This window comes from Anticarsia gemmatalis, chromosome 20, assembly GCF_050436995.1.
Source record: "Anticarsia gemmatalis isolate Benzon Research Colony breed Stoneville strain chromosome 20, ilAntGemm2 primary, whole genome shotgun sequence".
Lineage (NCBI taxonomy): Eukaryota > Metazoa > Arthropoda > Insecta > Lepidoptera > Erebidae > Anticarsia > Anticarsia gemmatalis.
In genome coordinates, this window is record NC_134764.1 from 6,240,393 (window position 1) to 6,266,529 (window position 26,137).

The 26,137-nt window shown below is 37.5% G+C and overlaps 3 protein-coding genes across 3 annotated transcripts in view; all 3 read right to left on the reverse strand.

Annotated features, from left to right (window-relative positions):
- The window catches only part of Smr (nuclear receptor corepressor smrter), a 127,542-nt gene extending 102,610 nt beyond the window's left edge, over positions 1 to 24,932 (reverse strand). Inside the window, exons 1-2 of the mRNA XM_076127223.1 lie at positions 24,307 to 24,932; positions 15,250 to 15,446 (exon numbers count right to left, since the gene is read on the reverse strand). Of these exons, the coding sequence (XP_075983338.1) occupies positions 15,250 to 15,287 (38 nt within the window). The 5' untranslated portion in view covers positions 15,288 to 15,446; positions 24,307 to 24,932. The remainder of the gene's footprint in view (positions 1 to 15,249; positions 15,447 to 24,306) is intronic.
- LOC142981364 (uncharacterized) lies at positions 134 to 1,730 on the reverse strand. Its single transcript, XM_076127230.1, has 3 exons — positions 1,397 to 1,730; positions 1,041 to 1,181; positions 134 to 628 (listed from the first exon to the last, which is right to left on the reverse strand). Exons 1-3 carry the CDS (start codon positions 1,649 to 1,651, stop codon positions 191 to 193), a joined length of 834 nt encoding a protein of 277 aa, XP_075983345.1. The 5' UTR covers positions 1,652 to 1,730; the 3' UTR covers positions 134 to 190.
- Positions 8,138 to 12,500, reverse strand: LOC142981363 (transcription factor Adf-1-like). Its single transcript, XM_076127229.1, has 2 exons — positions 10,378 to 12,500; positions 8,138 to 9,844 (listed from the first exon to the last, which is right to left on the reverse strand). The coding sequence occupies exons 1-2, from the start codon at positions 10,514 to 10,516 to the stop codon at positions 9,069 to 9,071; spliced, it is 915 nt and encodes a 304-aa protein (XP_075983344.1). The 5' UTR covers positions 10,517 to 12,500; the 3' UTR covers positions 8,138 to 9,068.
- Positions 24,933 to 26,137: the final 1,205 nt, after the last annotated feature.

Consider the following 26,137-nt stretch of genomic DNA (forward strand, 5'->3'; position numbering starts at 1 on the left):
TAATGTTTTCGTTTCTAAAAGCCTTAATAGCGAATTGTGTAGGAGTTTAGCTAGAAATATCGGTATACGAAATAAAAACTACAGCATTATTATTGAATATAATGAAATCGTTAAAATTGTTTTTTTCTCTCTTCCACTCGACCATAGATAATGTACGTATATTTAATCTAGTAACAAAGATAAAATCACATTAGGGCTCTTCGTCGGAGTTGTATTCAGATTTGACTGTCTGATCTTCATATTCCGTATTAAAAGCCTGGCCTTCATTCTCTATCTTCACACATGCGGCTTGAAGCGGCCTCTCAGAGTTCTGTGCATCAATCTCATACCAAGAGGGCCCTGTATCAGGTATCACAATGGAGTCCACGACCTGAGGACTGTATTGAGGTAGAAGGCCCATGCGCGCTCGGTAAATAACATCAGATATAATTCTTTCCACATTATATCTATCTTGTTTGTCAAGTTCTTTCATCTGCCTGGCTATGGTCTCCGCATACAAGGACACGTAACCCGGGTCGTCCCATTTCTCTTCGTATTTATCACTACAACTTTCTTCTTCGGTTTCAGTCGTTTCTATCAATACTTCTTCGGGAGAGGCCTTTGGCTTCTTTTCCGGAGGTTCGTCGTTCTGAAACCATCATATCTTTTTAATATGGCTACAATTATAATCTCCAATTGCCAAAATACGTAGGTATACGTAATTATTTATTTTATACAAAAAGGATCCTTTTCTATTCAATGTTTACTCGAGAGATAGTCTCGCCCACATCTGCAGACTGGTAAGTTCAGACCTTTCTTATAACTCTTTCTTAAAACTATTCATATCGAAATAGAACCAGATAAATAGGTATTTATAAGGTACCCTCATAAATAAATAAATTTAATCCATTACTTTCCCACTGCTGGTCAAGGGTCGCCTCCCGTAATGAGGGAGGGTTTAGGCCTTGAGTCCACCATGCTGGCCAAGTGCGGGTTGGGGACTTTGCATGCCCTCCAATAAATGTATGTACCCTTAGTCAACAACTAAATTTATAACTTACTGTATCTTCAATTTCATCATTGGATTCTGTGCCTTTTTTTTCATCTGTAGGTTCATCCTTGTCTCCGCTGAGGAACGTCAGATACGGATAATACCACAAATTCGGTACATATACAGTCTCGATCTCCGAATAATATTCCACCTAAAACGTTACACTAATTATAATACGGTACTTATATTATTAAAACACACGTTTTTTGTGGGCTCCATATTTTCGAAGTATATTTTTATTTACATTTGCACATAGATTTACACATAGATTCTTTCGAGCGTTAAACTGTATTTTCAGATTGTCATTTACCTACGCTATCTCGTATTTATAACCGAAGGAAGTATCAAATAGGTTATAGAACTTACTTTTTTCCTCTCTCTTCTATAAGACGCACGCATGTGCTCTAGTTTCTTTTTCAAAGAATAAACTGTGCCTCCCGGATCCAATTGCCTCCATAGTGTCAACATGCTTTCGTAGCAGTCATGTTTTGCTTGTCTATTGAAAAATAATTTATTCGAACAATCCCATAGCAAGGTGTTATCTTTATATAGTTTTAATATTTTACATAATATTTGTTTCTCTGTGACTAATCTAGGGACGCCTTCTTCTGTGTCGGCCATGTCGACACGACCGCTCGCGGCGGCGTACTGACGCTACGAACAGAATCCGGCCGGAGCGTGCGACGCGGTTCGCCGCTGTCACTGCACTAGTGATTTCCATTCATTCATTATACACATGCGCGCCAATTTTACGATTTTGTTGCTCACGACAAGTCCGCGGACATATCCTCGTACAAGGTTCGGTTGGCAGTTAAATTGGATAACAATACAATAAATGTACTAAAAATATCTACATAAGTATGACTAACGTTTCAAAAAGTTAGCATCTTAATCTAAGAAATATCTGTATTGCTTTAGTTAAGAAGACACTGTGCTGTATTTCTTATATTTTATTCAGAAAGCATTACAAATTAAGCAACACGTAATAACTATGTGCTGGTGGTCTTTACCTATAAACACTTAAATACACGCAGTAGTAATCAAGTGTGTAATAATATTGAACCATGTATGGCTTACGAATGTTCTAATTAAAACCACGTGGCTGGTGGCTACCATAAGGGCGTTATCATACTAGCGGATTGCGAACGTCTTTAAAGCGAAGCGGGCGCGCAACGAATTCGTTACCGACACACAACGAACACGTCGCGCATGCGCAGCGAATTCGTTGCGGACGCGCAACGGGATCGCCGCGCACAGCAAAGTGGACGCCATTTTGTACTGTCTCGTACAAACGTCAGTCCGTCCGCCCCACCTCACATCAGACCGTAACGAAACACGAATGTGACAGGACGTATATGTATCAGCATGGCATCATTGGGAGATTCCGATATCGATACAGAGTTATTTATTAGTGAAATTCAAAGTCGTTACGTAATATGGGATCAAAAAAGCAGGGAATTTAGTGATCGTAATTTAAAAAAAAAAGCATGGGAAGAGATTTGTAATTTATTTATTCAAGGCTTTACGGAAAAAACAGTCAAGGAGAAAAATGAAGCAGGTAAGAGAAACACAATACTATTTAAATGTACTTATGCTGCCATGGTAACGCTCCTTCATTTGAAACAAAATAGTCAGCAAATGTATCTCTTATCGCATTACCTGAAAGTCTACAAACATTTCCATTTACGTGTGGGTTGTCATACAGTCCAAATATTTGTGGTACTTTCTTACGATGTCTTATTACCTTAACTTTAGATCGTACAAAATTATGCAATATACAACAAGTTTTGACTATTTCTTCGCCAAAGTCTATTCCAACATTTAATGGTCGATGAAAAATCCGCCATTTATTAGTCATGATTCCAAAAGTGCACTCTATATATCTTCGTGCTCGGCTTAATCTATAATTATATATTCTTTTTGTAGGAGTTAAATAGTTGCCCGCATACGGGCGTTGCATGTATTTTGACAATGGAAATGCTTCGTCGCCAATAAAAGTAAAAGGCAACGGTATTTCATTGTTTGTTATTTGTTTTGGTTTTGGAATATTTAAACGATTTTCTTCTATGTCTCTTCTTAATTGGCTTCTGTCAAATATAGTTGAATCAGAACTTTTTCCATAGGAACCGACATCAACAAATATATACTTGTAGTTGGAGTCACAGACGGCTAGTAAATTCATCGAGAAATACTTTTTGTAGTTAAAATATAGTGAGCCGCTATGACTCGGCTTTATCATCCTAATATGTTTGCCATCCACTGCACCTATGCAGTGAGGAAAATTAGCATTTTCTAGAAAGCCTTTACTTATGTTTTCCCAGTCTTCTGTTTGCTTGGGTGGCATACAAATATGAAATAAGTTTTTAATAATAGCTTGACATGTCTCCCGAACTATTTTTTGTATTGTTGAAAATCCTCTTCTAAATGAAAAATGCAGGTCCATTAAAGAGCACCCAGTTGCCAAATACCTGAAATATGTATTTATTGTTACAGTTGTTAAACTACAAAAAAGATGGAAAGGAATCCGCGACGCCTACGTCAAAGATAGAAATAAAAAAATCAGGAGTGGCTCCAGTGCATCTACATCTAAAGAATACCTGTATTCACCTTTGCTATCATTTTTGAATACTACTACACGGACTCGTCCTTCGAAAACACCGCCGCCAGCAATTTCAGATGATGAGAATACAATAAACATAAGCGATGATTTTACAACCAATGTTACAAAAAAAAAGAAAAAATCTGATGATGCTGAGGATAAAATGATTACCAAGTTAATGCTAAGGATGGACGAGAGGATGAATAAAGATAAAAAAAGTGGTGAAAGTGAACCCGAATACAACTTTGCGTTGTCTCTGGTTGAAGATTTAAAATCAATTCATCCAGACTATAAAATGGATGCCAAAATGGAGATTATGGGAGTTTTGAAAAAATACAAGCATATGTCTAACAGCTATCCTCCAAACTACCCTGGATATTTTACAAGTTCAGAGCCATCGCGAAATAATTCATTACAACCAATTAATTCTTCACCAAGTGTTTATGACGAGAACAGTAATGTTGAAGATACAATTTATAGTGATTTATTTTCAGAAGAGTAATAATTTTCTAAATTCTGGTTAGGTACCTATTTTTGTTGTGAAATAATTTAATAGCTATTGTAAAACCACCGTTATGTTGATTATTTATAAGTAAATAATGATTAACCGATTAATAATATTAAAGAAGTATAATTCATTCTCCTGTGTACTTATTTTATGTTAAAAACATACCTTATTGTAATTACGAGCCTTTCTTCAGGTGACACTGATAATCTCAAATGTGTGTCTTTATGTCTTATGTCAGTTTGTATCAGATGCAACAACTCATAAAATGTAGGTCTTGACATTCGCAGGTAGGAACGAAATTGTTTTGGATTATTTTTTATTCGTTTGCAAAACAACACAAAGTAGTCGCTCTCCTCCATTCGATTAACTGATAATGGATCTTCCCAAATTCGTCGATGCTTTCGTTTTCGTCTCCGGCGTCTTCGAAGTAATAAAATCAACAGCAGTGTTTCCTCGTCGGAATCCATTTTGTAACTGAGTGTATTGTACGGCGATAATTTGCTACAAACGCGCGACGAAAACGTAACGTATTTGCCACGCGTCCGCGACGTCCTCGCTGCGCAGCCGCGGCGTGTTCGCGACGCATTCGCTGCGCGTCCGCTCCGCCCCGCAGCCGCTTCCAAACCGCTAGTATGATAAGGCCCTTAGATAATAGTAATATGTTACATATAAGCAATTTTACATTCAGATTTACTTTGCAGTATGAAACTACTATATAGATTATTTTTACCAAAAGCCTCCTTTATTTTTAATAGTGTTTTATAATTAAGATTTTCGAATGATGGTTTCATCTAGTTTCGATATTTCGGCTATTATTTCACCTGACCAGTGGCCTTGCAAAGGTTTAGATCTTGCAGAAACTGTAATCTATAGAAGCAAATCTAAAAATATCGCATTTAATACTGGCACAAAAGTTTTTATCTTAGCAAAGCCCCTATTTCCAAAGGGTGGGTTTACGCCGGTCGGAGCGTTCCATTTTACGAGCGAACGCTCTGCGGGCTGTTTTAAGCCCGGCCGAGTTCTCCGGCTTATTTTAATTTAAAATCGATAACTATTCACGCTGTAGAGAGTAATCCACAAATACTGCCGACCTGGCTGCTCTAGACAGATTTATTTATAATACTAGGGGTTAATGCAGTTACACGTTACATGGCTTGAAAATGTTACCTTACACTAGTTTATTCAGGCAGAAATTGTGGGGTAGCTCATATAAACAGACTCGGCAGACTTCACAGCACCTTCATATAGTTAGACGACAATGTGGTACCGACATACTTATTAATAAATTCCAATAGTAAAGATGCGTAGGATAACTCAAGATTTGTTCACATCAACACTTGTATTTCTATCCCGAATAAAGTAACGATTCGTATAAGTTTCAACATTTAGTCTAACACAGAATGTCCGGCGAATGGCACAGACAACTTAAATAGAAATAAGGCCAGGTCAACAGACTGCCACAGTGGTACTCAGACAAAGTGCTTAATCGACGCGACCTATGTATTTCCAGCTTTATACCGACCCCGTTTCCGTTTCATTAAATATTTCTCTCTAGGTATTAACGTCGTCACGATACATAAACACTGTTTTCTGTATTTCTAGGAAATACTCATATTTAGCCTGTGGTTGACTGAATGCGATGAATTTATTAGTCCAGTTAAAATACGACACGCGATGTAAAACATTTATTGGGATTTATTTAAACTAAGTTTTTTCGAAGAACTTACCTAACTTTACTTTTACACTTACCTATAAGAATAATTCCTATGAACTGTATTTATCATATCGATAAATTATTATCGAATGTCTATGAACTTACAGTACGTGGTATCGTGTCAATTCCGCGTGACGTCATCACCTTGCCTTCCGATGACTGTCACGTCGGATTCGAATTCCAATATAAAAATTCTCAGAATCAAATCAGACGTATCTGATAGTCTGGATATAATCGGAGCAACTTTTTCCTTGAGCTACAGTAATTGTAGATATTATGCAGTCGTAAAAGTTCAGACATAAATTTTGTCTGCCAACTTAAAAAAATGGCGCACGCAAAAAGTTGATAAACATGTTTCAGGCGGAAAAAGACATCAACCTGCAACAAAATTAGCCACCAAACTATCGTAAGATCACCGGATATAATTAAACATGTATTTTTAGCTACACACAGAAAGTTGTATGATCTATTGCAAACTCCTATCAAGAGCATGTCTGTCAAAAATCTTCAAAGACATCAAGCAAAATAATCTTGTAAATCAGAAACTGTCTTTCAAATCCTACTGAAATGACTTTGTAGTATATTCTGTAGTTGTATTATACGTTAGTAAGCGCCCGGCGTTCTTGTTGGCACCGTGGCCAGGCGTCATGCCGTCATGCCACGTCGACGGCAAACAAATGGCAAAAAACCAATGTCTTAAACCACAGTCGGCAAACAGATCGGGCATTAGACTTAATTGCCTAAGGCTAGTTTATTACAGTAATAAATACTATGTGCCTATTAGTAATGCTAATTCTGCTAAATTTATGTACGGACTTTGATCTTTTAAGTCTAGATCTAATTTGCAGCTATTACGAGGTTACAATTAATATATTTGGGTACGGCAAGCTTTAAGAATGAGCAGTAAAAAGAATTTTATTGTTCGTAACGAGTGTAGTGTTTCTAAGTGAGATTGTAATACTTGTACATTTTACGCAAGGAATTGAAAATAGCAAATAACAACTTTTGTGCAAAGAAAAAGCAGTTTCTAAGTATTTTTGTTATTAAAATCGCTTCTGAGCAGACCAGACGATTGGTTTAATTTGTTATTTGTATACCCTTTAGATACTTACCTATCTCCAAATAATAATATAATAGAGGTTATATTAAAACATAAATGCTATCTTGGTACAACTGCGCACTGCTATATTTACTGAATAAGTCTAAGTACACACATCAAAGATAGTGAATTTCAAAGGGACATTGTCATTGATAAGACGCACACGAGGTACGATACAATAGACACAACACACACATGAGGGATCAAACGAAAATAGAAAATATCATACGCAGAAGTTATAAATATAGTACATTTTAAGCTCCTTATACTTTTTATGGCATTTGAATAGAATATTATATTAATGTGATTTAATTTAATTAGGTTTGTTCATAAACATCGTCATATTAATGGTTTATTATGTAAGTTCGGATGATATGTTTTGTGGTTGGCCAATATGTGTGATGTTTGAATAATTAACATGAATTAATTTAGTTAGTTAAGTATTTGTGCCCTGTTTATACAAAAGAATTTAACAAACTTGTCTATAAATTGAGGCGTAGGTCAAAGACGCATATGCTTTAAGGCAACATTACGTAAACTAAAATAAAATTACAAAATCGGCATAATTTATGGATTTTTATTCACAATATAAAAGCCTGTTTAAGTCAGTCATTAGAAGTTTGGATACAGAAGCGATTAACAAGATTGAACGTCATCAAATGGCGATTTACTTGGAAAAGTAGAAAGCGGTTTAAACAAAACACGTGTAATATAAACTTGAATGTTAACAAAAGTTTCAACGAGGACCTTGACAGACGCGGTGTCATGGTCAACCGCTGCTCAATACAAATCGTTGTATAACTGATAAACATTCAAGTATTATTTCGACGGAAAAATATAAATTAGTCTACAGCAGTCTAGACTACATTTTAGACGCATTTACATTATAAATTATTTTTAGATCGTACGAATCCCGCTCGCTTCGTGGAAACTTGCCTTTTCTCTTGCAACTCGCGGCATTTCCGAGTGCAGAATACCGGAGGCACGTTGCTACGGCAACCTTAACGATGTCAAGGCATTTGAGTTACGTTACATTTCGTGACGTTTTTTGTTATTTTCATTCGCAACTGGTTATTTCGAATAAACCGATGCATTCGTGCTACAAAATATTGATTAATCTATAGTAGACATGTAAACGAAAAACTTTAGTGAACAGAAGTTGAACAAAAGGTATTTATTCGATATCAGGATTAATCCGGTTGGGGCCACCAGGCCACGTCAACGCTAAGGTTAGCATAAGTCAAACGTCCAAGTTATTTATGAGCTCAAACGTTTTGTGGGCGGGCGAGTCTCAGGCACGCAACACTCAGGCACTCAGGCTAGGACTCTACGTTGTAATAGGTAGATACTATAGCTATACCTGTTGGAGCTTGCCGATAGACAATTTTGAGAATGAAATCCGAACTATTTCACAGTATATTACGGAGATTAGTTACTTACTCAAAATTTCCTCTTGGTTTGGTTTGGTAGCTTTAGTGAGTTGAAAGAAATGAACGTTGTATTTGGTGGAAGCTGATTGTCATATGACCTAATAAAATGTCAGTGAGATGAATTAATGATCTTTACGTCTTGCATGCCAATTCTTTCGGTGAGGACAATAAAACAACAAATCCTTTAAGTACTTGTTATATTTATACGTTATAGTTAACTATTTAAAGTCTATAATATTAAGTAGATTACGTTTAAATCATAAGTGAGCTGGTTTCAAGTCGGTTTACAACGCTAAAGTATAACACGTTGACATTTTGCGGCCGACATGGGGCTTGGCTCTGGCTTGTCGCGACGACGGCCACGCGCCGCGTATAACGGGAACACGTCTACACAACATTTTGAATCCGCACCCGATCGTGTCAACAGGCCACAGACAGACCAATTCGTCTAAGTGTGAACATCGTTCTAAATACGTATTTATAAAGAATATTACAGGAATTCCTAGTTCTGTATGCTATTTTTCGCTATTATTATTATTTATTATGGACATCTACACGCAGAGTAAGTACGTACACTGCACACACATTACGATTCAACATGACTGATTGGTGCAGTTTTATTTTAGCTAAATATAAGTGACACGAAAAATGGAATATAATTCTATATTTTGGCACGCAGCTTTGAGCTTTAATCACTGCCGTTACGTTTGCGTCTCCTGCGCCTCGTGTGCGCCGGGGTCACAAATTCAACGTCATCGTCGTCAGAATCATCGTCCTCCACAGTATGTATGTCAGCGCCAGTCAGCACAGAACCGTCCTCACACTCAGCTTTACCCATCGCGTACCCCGGCGATGATCCAGCTACTAACGACTCTTGTAAATTCTCAGCATTCTGCAACGCGTTCAACTCGGCGTTCGAGAATAATTTCGCGAGTTCCACTTTTAATAAAGCTTGCTGTCTAAGCGAAAACGTCTTGAATGTTTCCGAGTAACTGAGGAATAAATGATCCGTAGCGTCGTAGCTCTTCGCCTTTTTATTTTTAAGGTAGCTCAAAGTTTTGTCCGAATCATCTTTTACGATTCTTCTTTTGCGCCGAGGCGGGTGTTCATTCCGGAAAGGGCCCGAATCAGACGGAGAAGGTATAAGTATCGATGTAGGTGAGTACGACTGCGAGGGCGTAGATTCATCTCCGGACAGCTGCAGTGCTACAACTGTATTATCTATCACACTATTATCGACAATCGCGTTATCTACTGCACCGTTATCTGCAACACCGTCTAATGCTAGTGCGATAGCGTTCGGCGTTTTACTTTTCCGTGAAACTTGGTGATTGTCTAAGAACTTTAACTGCGCACTCCAAATATAATTACTAACGGCTTTCTTACTAGTGCCTTCTTTCTGTTGCTTCTTAAACTTAATATAGCCATCTCTGACCGTTTTCCATTTAAGTTTTACTGTTTCACCTGGAAATAAACGAGTAAGGGTAATTCCTGATAATATAATGGATAGCATTTAGCATTAATGTAATGGGCAGAGAAAGATTATTACTATGTTGATGCTGACAGTGAGTGACGGCAACGTGTTCATTATCATGCCATAAAGCCGACACGAGTCGGTTGTCGGGAAGACGGTTCATTGATATATTATTAAAATTGTTATTAATATGCGGCCCTTCAGCGGTGTATCCCGCAGTAACGGTGAATAACGACAAGTTGTATAATCAACCGTGTACCAGGATGTTTTGCTCAGGATGCTCATATCAAGAGAACGTCACTGATAACGTAGGTTTATTGACAGCGCCGATACGAACTCTCTCATCGATTCAATAAATGTATTGATCGACCTCAACTGAACTTCAATTAACTATGTTCTAATTCCAACTTAGAAATTAATAGCATGCTACAAAAGAGTATGCTATAAAGTAGCAAACACGCATGCTACCAAACAGCATATGTGTATAAAAGTGTACGTAGGTATGTAACGTAATCATACTCACTATTCTCGTTCAACTCGTCTGCAATCTCTTCCCAAACGGCGGCCTTACGCGATGTGTTCTTATAGTCCTTGTGCCCCAAATCGTATAAGTACGCGTGGCTCTTGACGCATTGTATAAGTCGCTCGACGTCCATCGCCATGTTGGGTGGTATATAAGTAGGTGTAGGGGTGTTTCTGTTGTCGTGCCGTCCCGACAAGCACGTCGTGTCCCGGGCGGCGGGCGCTGCCTACTGCCGGGCGCGACGCGCGTCCCGCCCCGCCACGCCGCGCGCACTTGTCGGTTTTAAGGGTGAACTTACACCCGCTACTGTACTGTACATTGGGGTAGTTATATGCTCACTATCAATGGATGCCCTGTTTGTTACTTTGACTACCGTGATTCAATCGATATCTGTGATATACATAGATAAGCGCTGATTATTCAGATGATGCAGCTGCGTGTTTGAGTAAACAGTTTACATAGAAATGCAAGTTTATCTTCCAAATTGATAAAACCATTATCTGTATAGACAATTTGCCTTGATATACTGTTACATTTTAGTATCAATCGATGCTCTGATTTAGTTTTCTAAGCGAGTCTTGTATGATGTATGATTATACTTTCATAATCTTAAGTAATCTCACGAGTGAGATGACAACGATTTCTCAAGTTAGTGTTTACAGATTTTTTAATATTCGTGTATCATTGCAAAAACGATACGCGTGTCGTATCTATACTAATATAATAAAGCTGAAGAGTTTGTTTGTTTGTTTGTTTGAACGCGCTAATCTCAAGAACTTCTGGTCCGATTTGAAAAATTCTTTCAGTGTTAGATAGCCCATTTATCGAGGAAGGCTATAGGCTATATAACATCACGCTTCGGTCATTAGGAGCGGAAAATGTTACAAAAACGGGGAAAATTTTGACCCATTCTCTTAGGTGACGCAAGCGAAGTTGCGCGGGTCAGCTAGTATAGAATATCGCTCGATGCTAAAATCAAATGTCGATCTAACGAGGAGTGATCGAGCTGTCCGAATTCTGCGTGAAATGTACAAAATGAATGGCAATTAATAATTCATCGGTGATTGGTCGGTAACGCCGGACCGTTGCTGAACGGTTCTCATTTCGGTAAAACATTGAACAGTTGGCTAAATTCAGCGAGTTTAGACCAAACTTTGCCACTGGGGAGCTAGTGCTAACACATAACGAGTATTTTTGTTTACTTTTCGTCTCGACGCTTATTTTAATTTCGTCCTTCATTTTAATCCTAATAGAGTACAAGAGACTAAATATTTAAATAACACGGAGCAACAAGCCGAAACAATTAAATGTAATTTCACTACCAGACAAATCTAATTTCTAGTTTATATACGATACATATTTAGAATAAAATTATACTAACCAATTAGGATCTGGCATAGTTTCAGAACACAGAAATTAGCCGCATAGTGTAGTTGTGAAATTGATGTAGGTACTTGTATTTTTTTATGAGAATCCAATATGGCGGTATGTGACAGCACGCGACCCACATGCCGTCACGGAGGGGAACGACCGCGTGTTTACACTATCTAGACTAGACGTTAAGAAATACTTTGTTTGCAAAAAAATAAGATAAATAAGTTACTCCATGTCCTCGGAACGGCTCCTGCTCGGAGAATTACTATAATTTTCACGGATAGAATATCAGATTTCAGAATTCCGTACATAGCTTCGTTATTTGGATGCATTCAATTTATACAATTAATAAGAATCTCTGTAGCAAGTAGAGGAACAGTACGATCAAGTTTAATTCTTGAAAGCCATTAGATTATAGATATCGTCATATTCGTCACACATGAGTCTAGGGATTTGGAAAATAAAGGTCAAGGATTTCAAGAAAATAAATAACATAAAAAAGAAATGAAATTAAAGAAAACGAATTCAGTATCAAGAGTCGTGACTACTCAAGAGACCCATTTTCAATCCAGAATTTTAGACCGACTGCAATCTTTCCAACATCGGGTTTCGATACTATCAAGTTATTTCTCTGCAGCAATTTACACTTCTTATCTGTCTTCTCATGCAAGACTCATCGATAGTCTCCATTCATCTCAGTACCAAGACAGTTTTTTTATTAATACTATTTAAAATAATTAATTAAAATATTTATGTAAAATAAATAGCATGCCTCAAATGTCACCGCGTCTTATTACCTTATACATAATTAATTGATTCAGTCATTATAATATCGTAACGGTTATGCAGATAATGGCAGATGATAATTTTACTGCCCATTATGATTTTAACTTCAATACTTATTTATACAGTGTTTACGGAAAATAAACACACCTTACCTTACTTGTTTAAACTTTATAGAAAAGTGTAGAGAAATTATACTGATCGGATCAGACAAATAAGTTCGACCTAGACTCTTAGAACATTCATTGTTTGACCAATAAATACTATTTAATGTTATCATATAGTCCAATAACTTAGTAGAGAGTCCTTTCTGCAAGTATTCCGTCAAACGGAGGTAAACAAAATCATGAATGAACATTAGGGACCCAAAGTTTTATACTGACCATAGCCCGTTTGATACATTTACTTCATTTTGGAAATACATGGTCACCATAAGTCAACATTCGTTAATTTACCAATATTTTCCTACCTAATTTACCAATATTTACCTATTTAATCTTATCTTACTAGTCAAGTATACACGCGCACAAAAAGTAAGTTTGACAGACGACCGCTCGACCGGTAGCACAAAAATCAGCCAAAGCCCTTTACAGTTTAGTGTTGTGGACAATGTAAAGAAGTTTAATAAAAGTTACATATTACAAAACAACAATGACATAATGGTTATTTTTATCAAGGCACTGGCAACTAGTAAGCATGTATAACGAGGTGTAAGATTGTGTAGATTAAAAGTAAAAGATCGAAGTAAATATCGTTCTACCCTCCGGCTCTAGAAAACATGTCGTGAAATTACCCATGCCTCGATATAATCGTTTAAACATACATTATAAGGGGTGAATCCATGGCAATTACTTCCATAGACAACATCTGCCTTTCGAACTTCAAGCTGACATCGGCAGTAACAATAAAGACATTAAAATTTAAAAACTGCATTAGTTTTTTTTTATCGCAAAATTATTTTGACAGGTGCTTTAAAGAATGCACGGGACACGTACAATAACTGCCAAAGAATGCATAAAGTAAAAATATTATTTTATATTTTTATGTTAATTTTATTTTCCAGGCGTCTGCTAGATTATTTCGTTAATAAATGTAAATATAGTCGTAATAAAATGAACGTAGTTTTTCGTGTTTTTTTAGGACATCGATATCATCTATTATCTCCACATTACGTCCGAAAAAATCAATTACCCAAGCATGTTATGTTTTCATTGTTAAATAGTATCTATCTTTGGATTAAGTAAACAGGCCCAGGTGTTAAAAATAGTCCAGGAAAATATAATAATTGCAACGAAAAACACAAGAACAAATGAAGATTGCGAAATAAAAGGTTTGTTTTGTTTTTTTAATTTTAAGAATTCAGGAGCATAATAGGTTTCATAGGATTATCTTCAATAGGGAATAGGAAGGATTTGCAAAGGGAACACTTCAAGCACACCACGCCATAGCTCTGGAAGGAAAGGATAAAGCATTAGGATAGGGTCTTAAATACTAAGGGTTAACAAAATAGACGTAACACGTAATATTGCAGTTCAAGGAGAAAAAACGCAATAACAAAATGTAAAACATATAAAACAAATAAAAAGATTACGAACAAAGCAAGTCAACGTTTTAAATTCAGGGATTCAGCCATCATAAGACGTTCGATAATATCGAATCTCAGTAATATACACGCGATAGTATCGAGCTAATGTCAGTCACATCGAACTCGTATCGTTCTAATGTCAAATAATTCCTAAAGATAGTTAGATGTCAAACTCGTGAGCCTCCCTGATCTTTGAGTACATCACCATCAATGCAATTTCTTCCGTGTCTCTTACAATAGGTAATTACAAGTAGAATGTGGCAAGGTGTGGGCGCTGGCACACCACAATGCGCCATCAAACGTCTACCGCGCAGGGTGGGCCGTACCGTTGGCTACGTCTGCTAGTAAAACTGTACAAACGTACAGCTATGTAACTTGTATTGATGATAGAACAAGAATAATATACAGGTAAGTTTCTAAACTCTATGTAGAACAGTTTGGGAAATTGCTGACCAAAGAAAAGATAATAATATCTGGAAAAAGGGTAATCGTAGTGTCATGTCCCCAACTTGGTCACGGATTTGTGTCCCGATATCACGCGCTGCCGTAACGCTTTCAGAGATACCAAACAAAATAGTCTTCACAGTGAAAATATCCCAAGGTTTTAAGCTTTTTTAAAAGCCATACGCTAGCAAGTGATGATTACTGAGTAATTTTGTACTTATAACCTTTAACGTCAGTTTTAAGTATATGATTGCTTTTCTCCAAGTAAGACTTTCATGTATAATCCATACATATAAAGTATGTATTTCTTAACGTTTTTCGCTTTAGCCTTCACGGAATTCTGTAACTGTTCACATATAATTCCTTTACATCCCCGCCGATTCGCCAACGAGGAAAATTACATGACTGTATAAGGATTCCTACTCGTGTTTCGACATTAAACGATCGAACATGGAATGGAAAGAATACCTATTATACGCACTCACCGGTCGGATAATAAGACCCAATTTTCAACGGAGCAAAATTAAATGAAATCAATTTTCATTGAATCGGGGTGAACGGTGGCTATTCAGGTAGATACAAAGTAGTCTAAGTCGTAAAAATACATAGTATTTGAGGATGCAGTGGTGGCAGGTGTGTGTACTGTGTGCACTTTGTGTAGTGTGTGTATAAAGAGATAGGTGTACCTGTGCATTGGCTGTGTCCGTTGCGAGTACTGCGCCATGTCGTGTGTTGCGCAGCTGGCATGGCTAGGCGGCGCGCATGCCGCGGCGGGCGCGGCTCGCTAGCTGCGCGCCATCCCGCGCGCGCGTCGCACGCACAACACTAACACACACGTATGCACACACACCACTGCACACGATCGACGACACTGCACCGAAACCTGCGAACAAACATACACATTACACATACTTTTCTAAAACATATGAAAGTCTAGGTCTCAGCAGATTTCCCACGACTAACCGTCGGTTTCTGAGGTACATTTAGCGGAAATTTATCTATTCAATAGTGTTTAAGCTCATATAAAAAACGCAATTAGATAAACTACCGCTACATGTACAGAAACCGGGGGTTTATTAGATACCTAGGTAGTTTCGATTATTAATGGATGCTTACAATAACATATGATAATATACATCGTACAATAATTTTGAGATGCGCGAGGACACAAAACTACTGAACAAATTTTCATAAGACTTCAACTGTTACGTAAGATTAATCCAACTTGGTATAGGTATTAAATCGGTTTTGAAAACTAAGACCTAGATTACACTCAAGTTAAAAATAGCAACATTACGTAACGATATATAGGTACACCCGTGTTATGCTGCATCACTTACACATGCCTATATCTGTAGTAGGTATTATTTAATTGATACCTTATCAACGTAATCTACAATACAATTGCAATATGTACCTATTGATGACGTCATTTTAATATTGTTATTTTTCACTGAAGTGTAAAAGTTATATCGGCAAGACTAGATTTGGTTAAGCCCGTTTTTGGTACCAGGAAGCTTATTCGATGAAATTTTGACGATTCTTTTTATTCAATCGCTGATACTTTATCTACCAGATTATTAATTTGACATTTGACATTTATTTCTACACTGTGAAACTGGCCTTTCACTCCTTTCTGAAGCAAAGACAGAAAACGTAAAATAATATATGTGGACCATAAATAGTGTTTACCCATGTACAGGACAATACATAGGATCAAAAACAATTCTATTTCAGTCAGAATGAACAAACCTACTTACGTTATTACCTACTTTGTAGTATTCGCCGAATACCTCTTTCAAAAGCTTGTTTTTTACCTTTCGCTCGGTGACGCATACAGTAAATTGGTTTAATAAAAAGTGCTGCGATCTCAAATCTGGTTTCGGCACTAAAAAGCCTTGATAAGACGTTGTTTTTTTTGGGTATGAATATTTTTGAGGGTCGCAATAAGCCCGGAAGATCGCTGTGTACATAGAAGTAAGGAGCGAACATGTTTGGACACCACGCACCGGCTGTATAGCGGTATTATAACGACTTTCTAACAGTTAACTCTACACCTGTATCGGCTGTATATCTAACAAGGGTTTACGTTTAGTTATTATTAACTGTGTTTTTATAATGCGTGTAGTATCTTCATACATAATATCATGCCTGTTATACCCGAAGACATATGACATGCACCAGCGTTTCGCCATTAAGTTATCGTTAGTCATTTTATAAGTCCCATGTAATAGAGGGCAAGCCTATTGCCATATACCAGAACAGTAACTAATATATTTAAAAAAATACCAGTCAGAGAGGTAGATACATTTTTACCAGTCACTGTATGTATTTTAAGTTTACATTTTACTCTACATATTTTCATAAAATAAATAGGTAAGGATATACCTAACTAAATAGAATACAACATTGGATTCTATGGAAACTTGTATTGTTTCGGTACAAAGTTACAGTCTATAGTTCCAGCCTGTGGTAAAGCTACACATGTCCGTGTGTCGCCTAGGTCCATAAAGTTCGAATGCCACACAACAGACCGCTGAAAATGTCGAATTCAACTAAAGGTTGTGTGCGTCGACCTTTTGTAGAATGTCAAATGATTGAATCATGTGAGTTAAACCTAATGTACATGTTTCATAGGTTTGACTTACGCCCGGTTTCTGAGTAAATTTGACGGTAGTTTATCTATTCAATAGCGTTTTTTTTTAGTTTTGACACTATTGAATAGATAAACTACCGTTAAATTTACCTCAGAACCCGGAGGTTAAACGTAAACCCTAATTTGTAAATCTAAAACTCTTTCGTTACTGAGTTACGGAGTGACAGACAACGCACAGCCGAAAATACTGAACGTAAGAAGCTAAAGATTGGCATAAATGGTTTTTGGAGAGAGTAGGAGAAAGGATTTTTGGAAATTCCACCCCAAATAGGATGAAATTCCACGCGGGCAAAGCCGTGGGCGGAAATATAACTGCCTACCTACCTGCTTATTCTACTTCATAACTCAAATAAGTGATTGACAAGAAAAGTTTCCTTCGAAGATTAAACGGTGACAATTTCATAATCAAGTTTCTTACGAGATCCGCTTTTTAATTAAAGTTAGTTAACGGAAGTCTTAGGTAGGCAAACTTTGTGAAACCGGGTTACGGTATTATTAAACTAAGCGATACAGTTTTACAAGTTTTATTACTTCATCAAATAAATACGAACGACTGAGAGTTTTTGAGGATCGTACCAAATGGCATTCTTTAGTCTCAGCCTAACCCTATGGGGAAAAAGGCGTGATATTATGTATGTATGAAAGACTAGGAAAGAAAGCCATACTTCAAGAATTTTTGCAGTAAAAATAGATTTGAGAACTAGTCTTAAAATTGGATTGTACATTTTTTATATCTAGGAGTGGTATATGACATGTTTTCGCAAAACATGTTATAAATTATGCAGATAATAACACTAGAAGTAATTTAGTGAATAAATAAAACGAACAAACACAGACAGAAATGGTAAAATTATCTGAAAGATATCTAAGAATTTTATGATTCAGCTAATTTGCAGTTTTATGCCTATTCTTTGGAGAATAGAAACGGAATCAGAATTTAAAGTGGAATATGATATAAAATTTCAAATTATACTGCGATATCTGTATTTGATAGCCTCTAGACTAGAGATCTGAAAAGTAAGTAGGTAGATATCTATAGAAGTCCAGAAATACCTATTTGAGCCAAATCAAAATAATAAAAACACTCGGCTTATTACGCGCATAGTTCACGTTTCCGTGGGATTTCCGGGACAAAATTGTACTTTCTCGGCTCTCAAACTATGTTCATACGAAATTTCATCCAAATCGGTTCAGTGATTTAGACATAAGAGCAGAGACAGATAGAGTTACTTTCGCAATTTTAATAATAGCAGGGATTGTACACTTGAGATTGTTTATTAGCCGGCTCCAAGTGCAAGTATAAAATAATATGTGAATAGGTATATAGATGGTAGTATAGTAGTAGGACTATAAACGCTTCATACAACAAGGACAGATAAAGCAGGAAGTCTAGACGTTGTAGAAACTCGGGACATGATACCTCCACGATGTTATTCAGATACAATAACAGAGCATGTGTTGCTAAGTTTTAATAGAAAATGGCAACCACTATCCCTGTTTGCTGTGAGATACTGTTTGAAATTAAACAGTCTGAAAAGCAATAATAATACGAGACCAGCTCTAACTTTAAAACTAAGGTATTGTTTTACTGAATATTAGGCCTTTGCCTAGCAGTGGGACAGATAAAGGGGTAATAAAATAAAATAGCTCTTGCCTTGTCTTAAACTATCTTGGCACAAAATTTTATCTAAATCAGTACAGTGGTTTAGGCATGTTAATTTCGCATTTATAATATCAGTAGGAATCTATTGTTTCAATGCCATCTACACTCAGCGGCACGGAATCTTGGCCAAACACTTATCTCGCGATAGCAAAAAATTTAAGTGTTTCAGTTGACGGTTTGTAGTGCAGGTAGGTCAAAAAAATGTTTACTTCAGCTCAAGAGGGTAATTCATAACGATTGAGTGCACTATGACGTTAGTTCTGAGCTTTAGTTGGTTCGGGTCATTTGAGCGACTAAGTTGCAAGTTTGATTTTGTGTGATGTTTAATTGAGAGATTGTTTTTCTGTTTCATTCTTTTACTTTTGCGATTTCCTGTTTGTTATTTCGTAAGTAGGCGTGCTTTTAACCAATAAAGGATGCCCCTAACACCTGCAAAAGTTGCACAAGCTGTAGCACTGATTGACCAAGGGATGTCACAGCGTGAAGTTGCTGCTGCACTTAATGTACCTTGGTCATCAATGCAGTATGCCCTGAAACGATACCGAGAGACGGGCAGGTACACCCGCAGACCAGGTAGTGGAGGCCAAAGGTGCACATCGGCTCGAGACGATCGCTTTATTATCTTAGAAATTCTAAGAAACCGCTACCTCACCGCAGTTGAGATACGCCAGCGACTTCAAATTTCAAGAGGTGTGAATGTGAGTGAGCGTACGGTGAGAAGACGAATGGAGGAAGTTAATTTAAAAGCTCGTAGGCCAGCGAGAGGTCCACAACTCCTCAGACAACACCGAGTAGCTCGACTTCGCTTCGCGCGAGAACACGCTAACTGGACGCATGAGCAATGGGCAAACGTATTGTTCACAGATAAGTGTAGGATAGCTTTACGTGCTCCTGACGGTCGGGAACGAGTGTGGAGAAGAAGAGGAGAGCGATTTCTACCAATCACCACCACACAAACAGTGAGTTTTTATGGAGGCTCAATAATGGTTTGGGGAGGCATTAGTTCCGATGCACGCACTGAGCTGGTTATTGTCGATAATCGCCTTACAGCTGTGCGATACATCGAGGAGGTTCTTCAGGACCATGTTGTGCCTTATTCTGGATTCATTGGACACGAGCAATTCAGATTAATGCACGATAATGCAAGCCCCCACGTCGCAAATTGCGTTGAAGAATACCTGGAAGAGGTCGGTATTCAAAAACTGATATGGCCAGCGCGAAGCCCAGACCTAAATCCAATAGAGCATATCTGGGATATGCTTAAAAGAAAGATTAAGTCGGTATCCAACCCTCCCCTAACTTTAAACGAAGTTCAAAGTGCAGCAGTATCCGCTTGGAACAGTATACCGCAAGTTGACGTCAGAAACGTCATTCAAAGCATGCCTGATCGAATGCAAGCGGTTATAAGGGCGCGAGGAGGAAACACACTATATTAAAATGTAAAAACTTTAAAGACATTTCGCTTAGTTTCCAGTTACAGTGTTTTTGTTTTTGTGGAAAGTGATGAAACTTTTATTCGTGAAAGTAAAAAACTTAAAAACTTTATTATTGGTGAGTTAATCTTTTAATTACCACTTTAAATATCCTAACAAACACTTAATCAATCAATCTACCATTGATTTAGTAATAAAAATATAATGATATAAAAAATATCGCCAAATTCGTATGTGGCCAAGTTTCCGTGCCGGTGAGTGTATTTTGAATTATAGAACACCGTATTTTAAATGGATCTAGGTATTACACTACTTATTCTGTGGTATTACTATAATTGGCGTTATGTAGCCAAATGGAACCTGAATATAAGGAAATACAGGTAACATATAAATTTAAAGTAAATAATGTTCAGTTTCCTCATAAAAACATAAAATAATAGTGTGTCTGCTCACAACGCAATTGTCAGCTCGTTAATTAAACTAAATTCTAAATAACATTTTCCTCCGATGATTATTACATTTGAAACTAAACTGGTTTTCTAACAGGATGTGAGGAAATGAACAGTAAATAAAATATCCTGGAATCACAGCGATATTTCTTTCAAATGAAATTTCCGGCTCTTCGCTTCGAACTCTTCCTAAGAAATCTAGATATCTATCTACCTGAGTAAAAGGTGCATTGATACCAACTTGGTATTCAACCTTGTATTTGTAACTCCACTTACCAAAATCAAACTTACTCGCCGTGTCTCTTCGTCTGTAAGCGACAAACTCAAAAACTACTGAACAGATTTTCGTGCCGTTTTCACATATAGCGCTGATTTTAGCGCATATATCATTTTAACCACATGGACATATCTATTACATTATGTTTTAGCGTATAGGTATATGCTTTATCAAACTTTTTTATGTCTATAAACTTGTCTAGGTACTGTACTCCTTTTGACAACGGCTTTGTGCAATTCACGTGGAGATAGTAAATGTACCGAACGATATTGTAAACAAGTACAAGTCTGTATTTGTTTAAGATTATTTATAAAAACTACATTATACACGTGCCGGAAGATCCAGATTATAATTAACTGTAATAAGCCCGCTTTTTACACCCACGTGTTGGCAAATAGAGCAGATATCCTAATTCCTATTAGTCTAATTCTAGTTTATGACTAACATTGAGTTTGTTTTATTAAAATCGGTTCAGCAGTTTAGCAGTTAGAGTGTAACAAACCGACTGCTATTTTTTAAAGAAGAAGCATAGATTTAACAAAATTCAAACGCTGTTTAGAAACCTTGTCAATAATAAGAGGGTTTATCGTCAGTCTCAATCAATATCGAGCGAGCATTTAACCATAACAAACTGTCTGCTGCTACCTACACCATGTTGGTCCCAGAATAGAGCCACCGACGGTACTGTGGGTGTATTTGAGAGGCGACTCAGGGATTGTTTACCGTCCTAGACTGTCAACAACATTCACGGACTATTTACTAACATCTCAGGGCGAAAACAGCCGAGACGCTTCTCGAGAGAACTGTAATTCTGTTTTACACTCAATAGATATATTTTTGTCGATGGGAATTGGATTATTTAGGCTTTATAATATTGAATTTTACAAGTTGTCTACTTTCTTGTACTTTATAACGTAAAATGGCGGACTTTAACTTGTCTTTAAATATTGAATGCGTAGACGGTATTCTACGGTAAGGATATTGGGACGGTAGGTAAATTGGTCTAGCACAATAGTACCTAGGTCTAATTTGATTTTGAACAGAATATAACTGGACAACTGACAAACATTGTGCAAAAATAATAGATCATTTAAATGAACATAAAACCGGCTATGTTTAGTAAATAACTTAGTACCTACTAGCTTATTTGCTGGCTTGCGTTCCATGAATTCCCACTAAGCTATGCAAAACATGATCTTTATATTATTACGTATTTCTGTATATCAATTACAGTATTCTAAGAACAATGCACATACAGGGATATTTTTATACGTTATTCTTTGTGAAATATAATCACTTTGAGAATACCACGAAAAGATCCGTTTTATGTATTGGATATGCTCCTGAATATTTCTTAAGATGCTATGTTTGGTTGAGAAATTGTTTACTAGATATTCCTTGGTTTTCGTGGGTAGCAGAACCTGAAATAGCTAGGCTAATTGTGTTCTGTCCAGACCCTTATTAAAACATTTTGGCGGAATTTTAAAATACGTCAGGTTTTTCCTAAATTTGTGAAAGTTTGCCTAGCTAGTTAGCAACTTTAAATAAAAGTTTAGTATAGAATATTTTTCCCTTAATTACGTGTATCGTAATAGAGATGTTTCGGCCATGTTGTGTTGTTTTCGTAGACCAAAATTTCGGCTGATAGTCGACTATAAACTCAACGTTACGTATAATGGCGCTTGGAAATTTCCACGAATGTTGAATTGAAGCCGCCGCAGCCAGTTCACCTTTGTTCATTTTAACAACTCCGAATAATGAAATACTTTACAGATATTATAAAATGAATATCGGCTGAAAATGTGTATTTCATTTATGTTGGTCTAGATACCTACCTAGTTAATTAATAAACATGTTCTGTATACAACATCGTACTTTTAAATAATGAAAACGAATTTGTTTAGTTTTATTAAATGAAAATAACGGACACGGACATTTACAAACACTTTTTTTAGGCAGGTGTTAGTGTTGCCTACAACATTATAAAAAAATATTTTACATTCTGATTGCGTAAAAAGTTCGTCAATTGAATCATTATTATTATTCTGGCAATGAAATTTGCTCGGGTACGTAGTACGTGCTGTATGATATAAAACTAATAAGTACATACGCTTATAGATTGTATATTTTTATCAGTTTTCCAACGATGAGTGTATTACAGTTATTACGTTGTTGGAGAATTTCGAATGAATTCAGATTTATCTACTAAACTGGTAGGTAGGAAGAACTTCTCAGATACCTATTGATAAACTTTAGATCTAGAAAACTTAGTGAAACTAGGTACGTACCTAACTACCTATCTAGATGGTACTTTTGCTGAGTTTTCAGTTTATGTATTCATGTTTCCGGTGATGTACGATACTTTTAGTGACATCGTGTTACATTTCCGTGACACGACAGTGTTTTCGCTTAGTCGCAAGACTTGGCAAGATATTAGGAACCGATGTACTAGATTATCCAGCGGTTCTAGTAACGTCATCACTCACTATTTTGCATTGAACATTTAATGGGGATTTAGAAGAGTATTGTTATGTCAATGACTTTGTACTTCGCTTTAACGTTTAATTACAAAACTTGGCATTCTATCGAGTTTACTCACTTTTATGCGTACGTGTCTGTGTGGTTTTCACTTCTATTTTTAAATTTATTTATTTTGCTATTACTATTGCTGACATCAAACGGCCAGTTACCGTTTTAGATTTATGCTAATACGAGGTGAGGATTGAAAAGAATAAGCGAGTGTTGGCAGATATCTCTCAGTTGGCGCCGGAGCCCCGAACTAATCTCGTAGGCCTACAGCAGCGGTCGAGGCTGGCCATTCACACCACATCCCAATTACACACGTACCACGGTTCGCCACATGGTGTCGGATGCACGGCTATTTTGATGTTTGGCCAAAGGGCATTCCGAGACTAAAATAACGATGCGCGACCACCGGTGCCTGTCTCGAAGTCAACTTATCGTTAAGCTAATCATGCCTTACATAAGCTGGTGCCAACACCACCAGCCCTGGCCCTGCAGCCACCACTGGCAGCACGTGCATCAGCATGCTAGGCCGAGTATCACGCATTTATGTAACGACACATTTCGACAGAAAACTGACGCGACGGTTATTTGCGCAGTTAACTAGAAACTCGTACTTGATGACGGAATAGGAAAAGTAGGGGAAGCTACGAGATAGTTTTCACTCAACTAAATCACGTTTAACGGTCTAAGTGTTGGAAACCTAAGCTTTCTGTTGTCAATATAACGTTAAAGTACTCACCTTTAAGCCAAAAACAGACGTGTTAGCTCCCAACGGGACTTTGTTCACGGATTACAAGCACGAACACGCAACTCACACTTTAAATATCACAATATTTTAACAAATCAGACGGTCACACACCACTCCCTACAATAATCTATGTAACACAGGACTTTTTACGTAAAATGACACGTTTAGAGTTTTCGAAAAGTCCATTGAACTGTTTCGGTTGAAATTTACGTCCAGCGAAATTATAGGTACGGAATGGCAACGCTGTATAGGCGACGTGTACATTTCGCGGCGCGGCCGCTACGCGGCGCTGCGGTCGGAGGGGGGCGGAGCCGAGCGGGACGCGGCGGGCGCGCGCGAGCGAGACGCCGCTACGCACTACGACGCCACGTCGCAACAAAATTTTTTTACGGTGTACTTATGGGATTCTATGTCGAAACTGCAACTGTTTAGATGGCGAAGACATTAGCGGATGGTGGCGAGCGGAGTGGCGACTGGTGACCTTTTCAGCGTATCGCGTCACCGCGGGCGATAACGCGAGGTCGTCGGTCGAATGCGCGACGTTGCCAACTCGCTGCGGCATTCGAGCCCACGTTTCCACAGATTACGAAAGTCGGCGAAATCCCCGTGGCCCTTTGATACCTGCCTAACGAACCTAGCCCTAGACACGCGAAGCCATGCGCTAACCTACATATAGACAAACCGAGCGGTCCGCCGCCACACAACACTCGGCCACTTTGACGTTACATTGTAACTTTCATGCGAATGGTGCAAAATGAGAGTTATTACGATGGCTTACCCCCTATGGCGCCGTTCCAGGTTTCACAATTTTTGCGAAATAGGACACCCTAGGGAGGAATTAGGTAGTGTCAATGCTGCAGTCTGTGCTTACTAAGGCGGGTTAGTTAGGTATAAAGTCCCTATTGCGCCGTACCTAGCCATTAACGTTTTACCGCGGCGTACTATGTATTTATAGATGTTTAACACCAGTATTCACGAAGAACTTTGTGTACGCTAGGTACGTGTTCGCTTTGAATCAGTTGGTAATATTTTATGAGCATAATGGTTGGACGCGGAGAGCGTTTAGCGAGGAGGGGCACTTCAAAGTGCCGCAGCGTCACAGGATGACGTATTATTGGAACACAGGTGGTAGTTATTGCACATTACGTACTGTCTACAGGCCAGTAGGTATTGTACCTATCAACGTATCTGCATAATTATCAGAGGTAGAAGATTACTTGAGATTACTGGGCTGATAGGAGTGGCTGGCGTCGTGTTACAAACGTGTAAACATTCTCCTATAAATATAGAAATAACTACGATAGAGTACACAATTGTACACATAGGTGTTGTGTGTAATGAGATAACGTGCGAAATGTGGAATAACAGATGACGTGAAATGATAAAACATTAAAGACTAGATGTGCGTGTTATTCTTGTTATTCAACATTCAATTGAAACAATAGGGTAATAAGGAGCAGTGATCATTAGATTGGCACACGCAGGGTAATTTAAAAGAAGGTTTATTACTTATCGTTAGAACATATTTAATTAAAAGTTCTAAGATATTTGCAAGTGCATAACATCACGCCTTGTCGCTTCGCCGGGGTAGACAACGACGAATATTTATTATATGGACTTAATCGCATATAGGTATACCTACTTTATATAGGTACTTCCGTGGTTGTTTGATTTCCAGATTACTAGCTGATAAGGATTTTTATTTAAATTGAAATAAAACGAAAGTAAAAAATACCTAAGTAGAAAATACCTAAGTTAGTTTATAATAATATATTCCTACCTACCTTACAGTACCTACATAGGTACCTACCTAGAATATTTT

Bases quoted from the DNA above. Each gene is read 5' to 3' on its own strand.
- LOC142981364 (XM_076127230.1), bottom strand. From the start codon at position 1,651: ATGGCCGACACAGAAGAAGGCGTCCCTAGATTAGTCACAGAGAAACAA. The intron at 1,182-1,396 runs GTAAGTTCTATA...GTAACGTTTTAG, and splicing joins ATAGAAGAGAGAGGAAAAAA to GTGGAATATTATTCGGAGAT. The intron at 629-1,040 runs GTAAGTTATAAA...TGATGGTTTCAG, and splicing joins ATGATGAAATTGAAGATACA to AACGACGAACCTCCGGAAAA.
- LOC142981363 (XM_076127229.1), bottom strand. From the start codon at position 10,516: ATGGCGATGGACGTCGAGCGACTTATACAATGCGTCAAGAGCCACGCG. The intron at 9,845-10,377 runs GTGAGTATGATT...GTTTATTTCCAG, and splicing joins AGACGAGTTGAACGAGAATA to GTGAAACAGTAAAACTTAAA.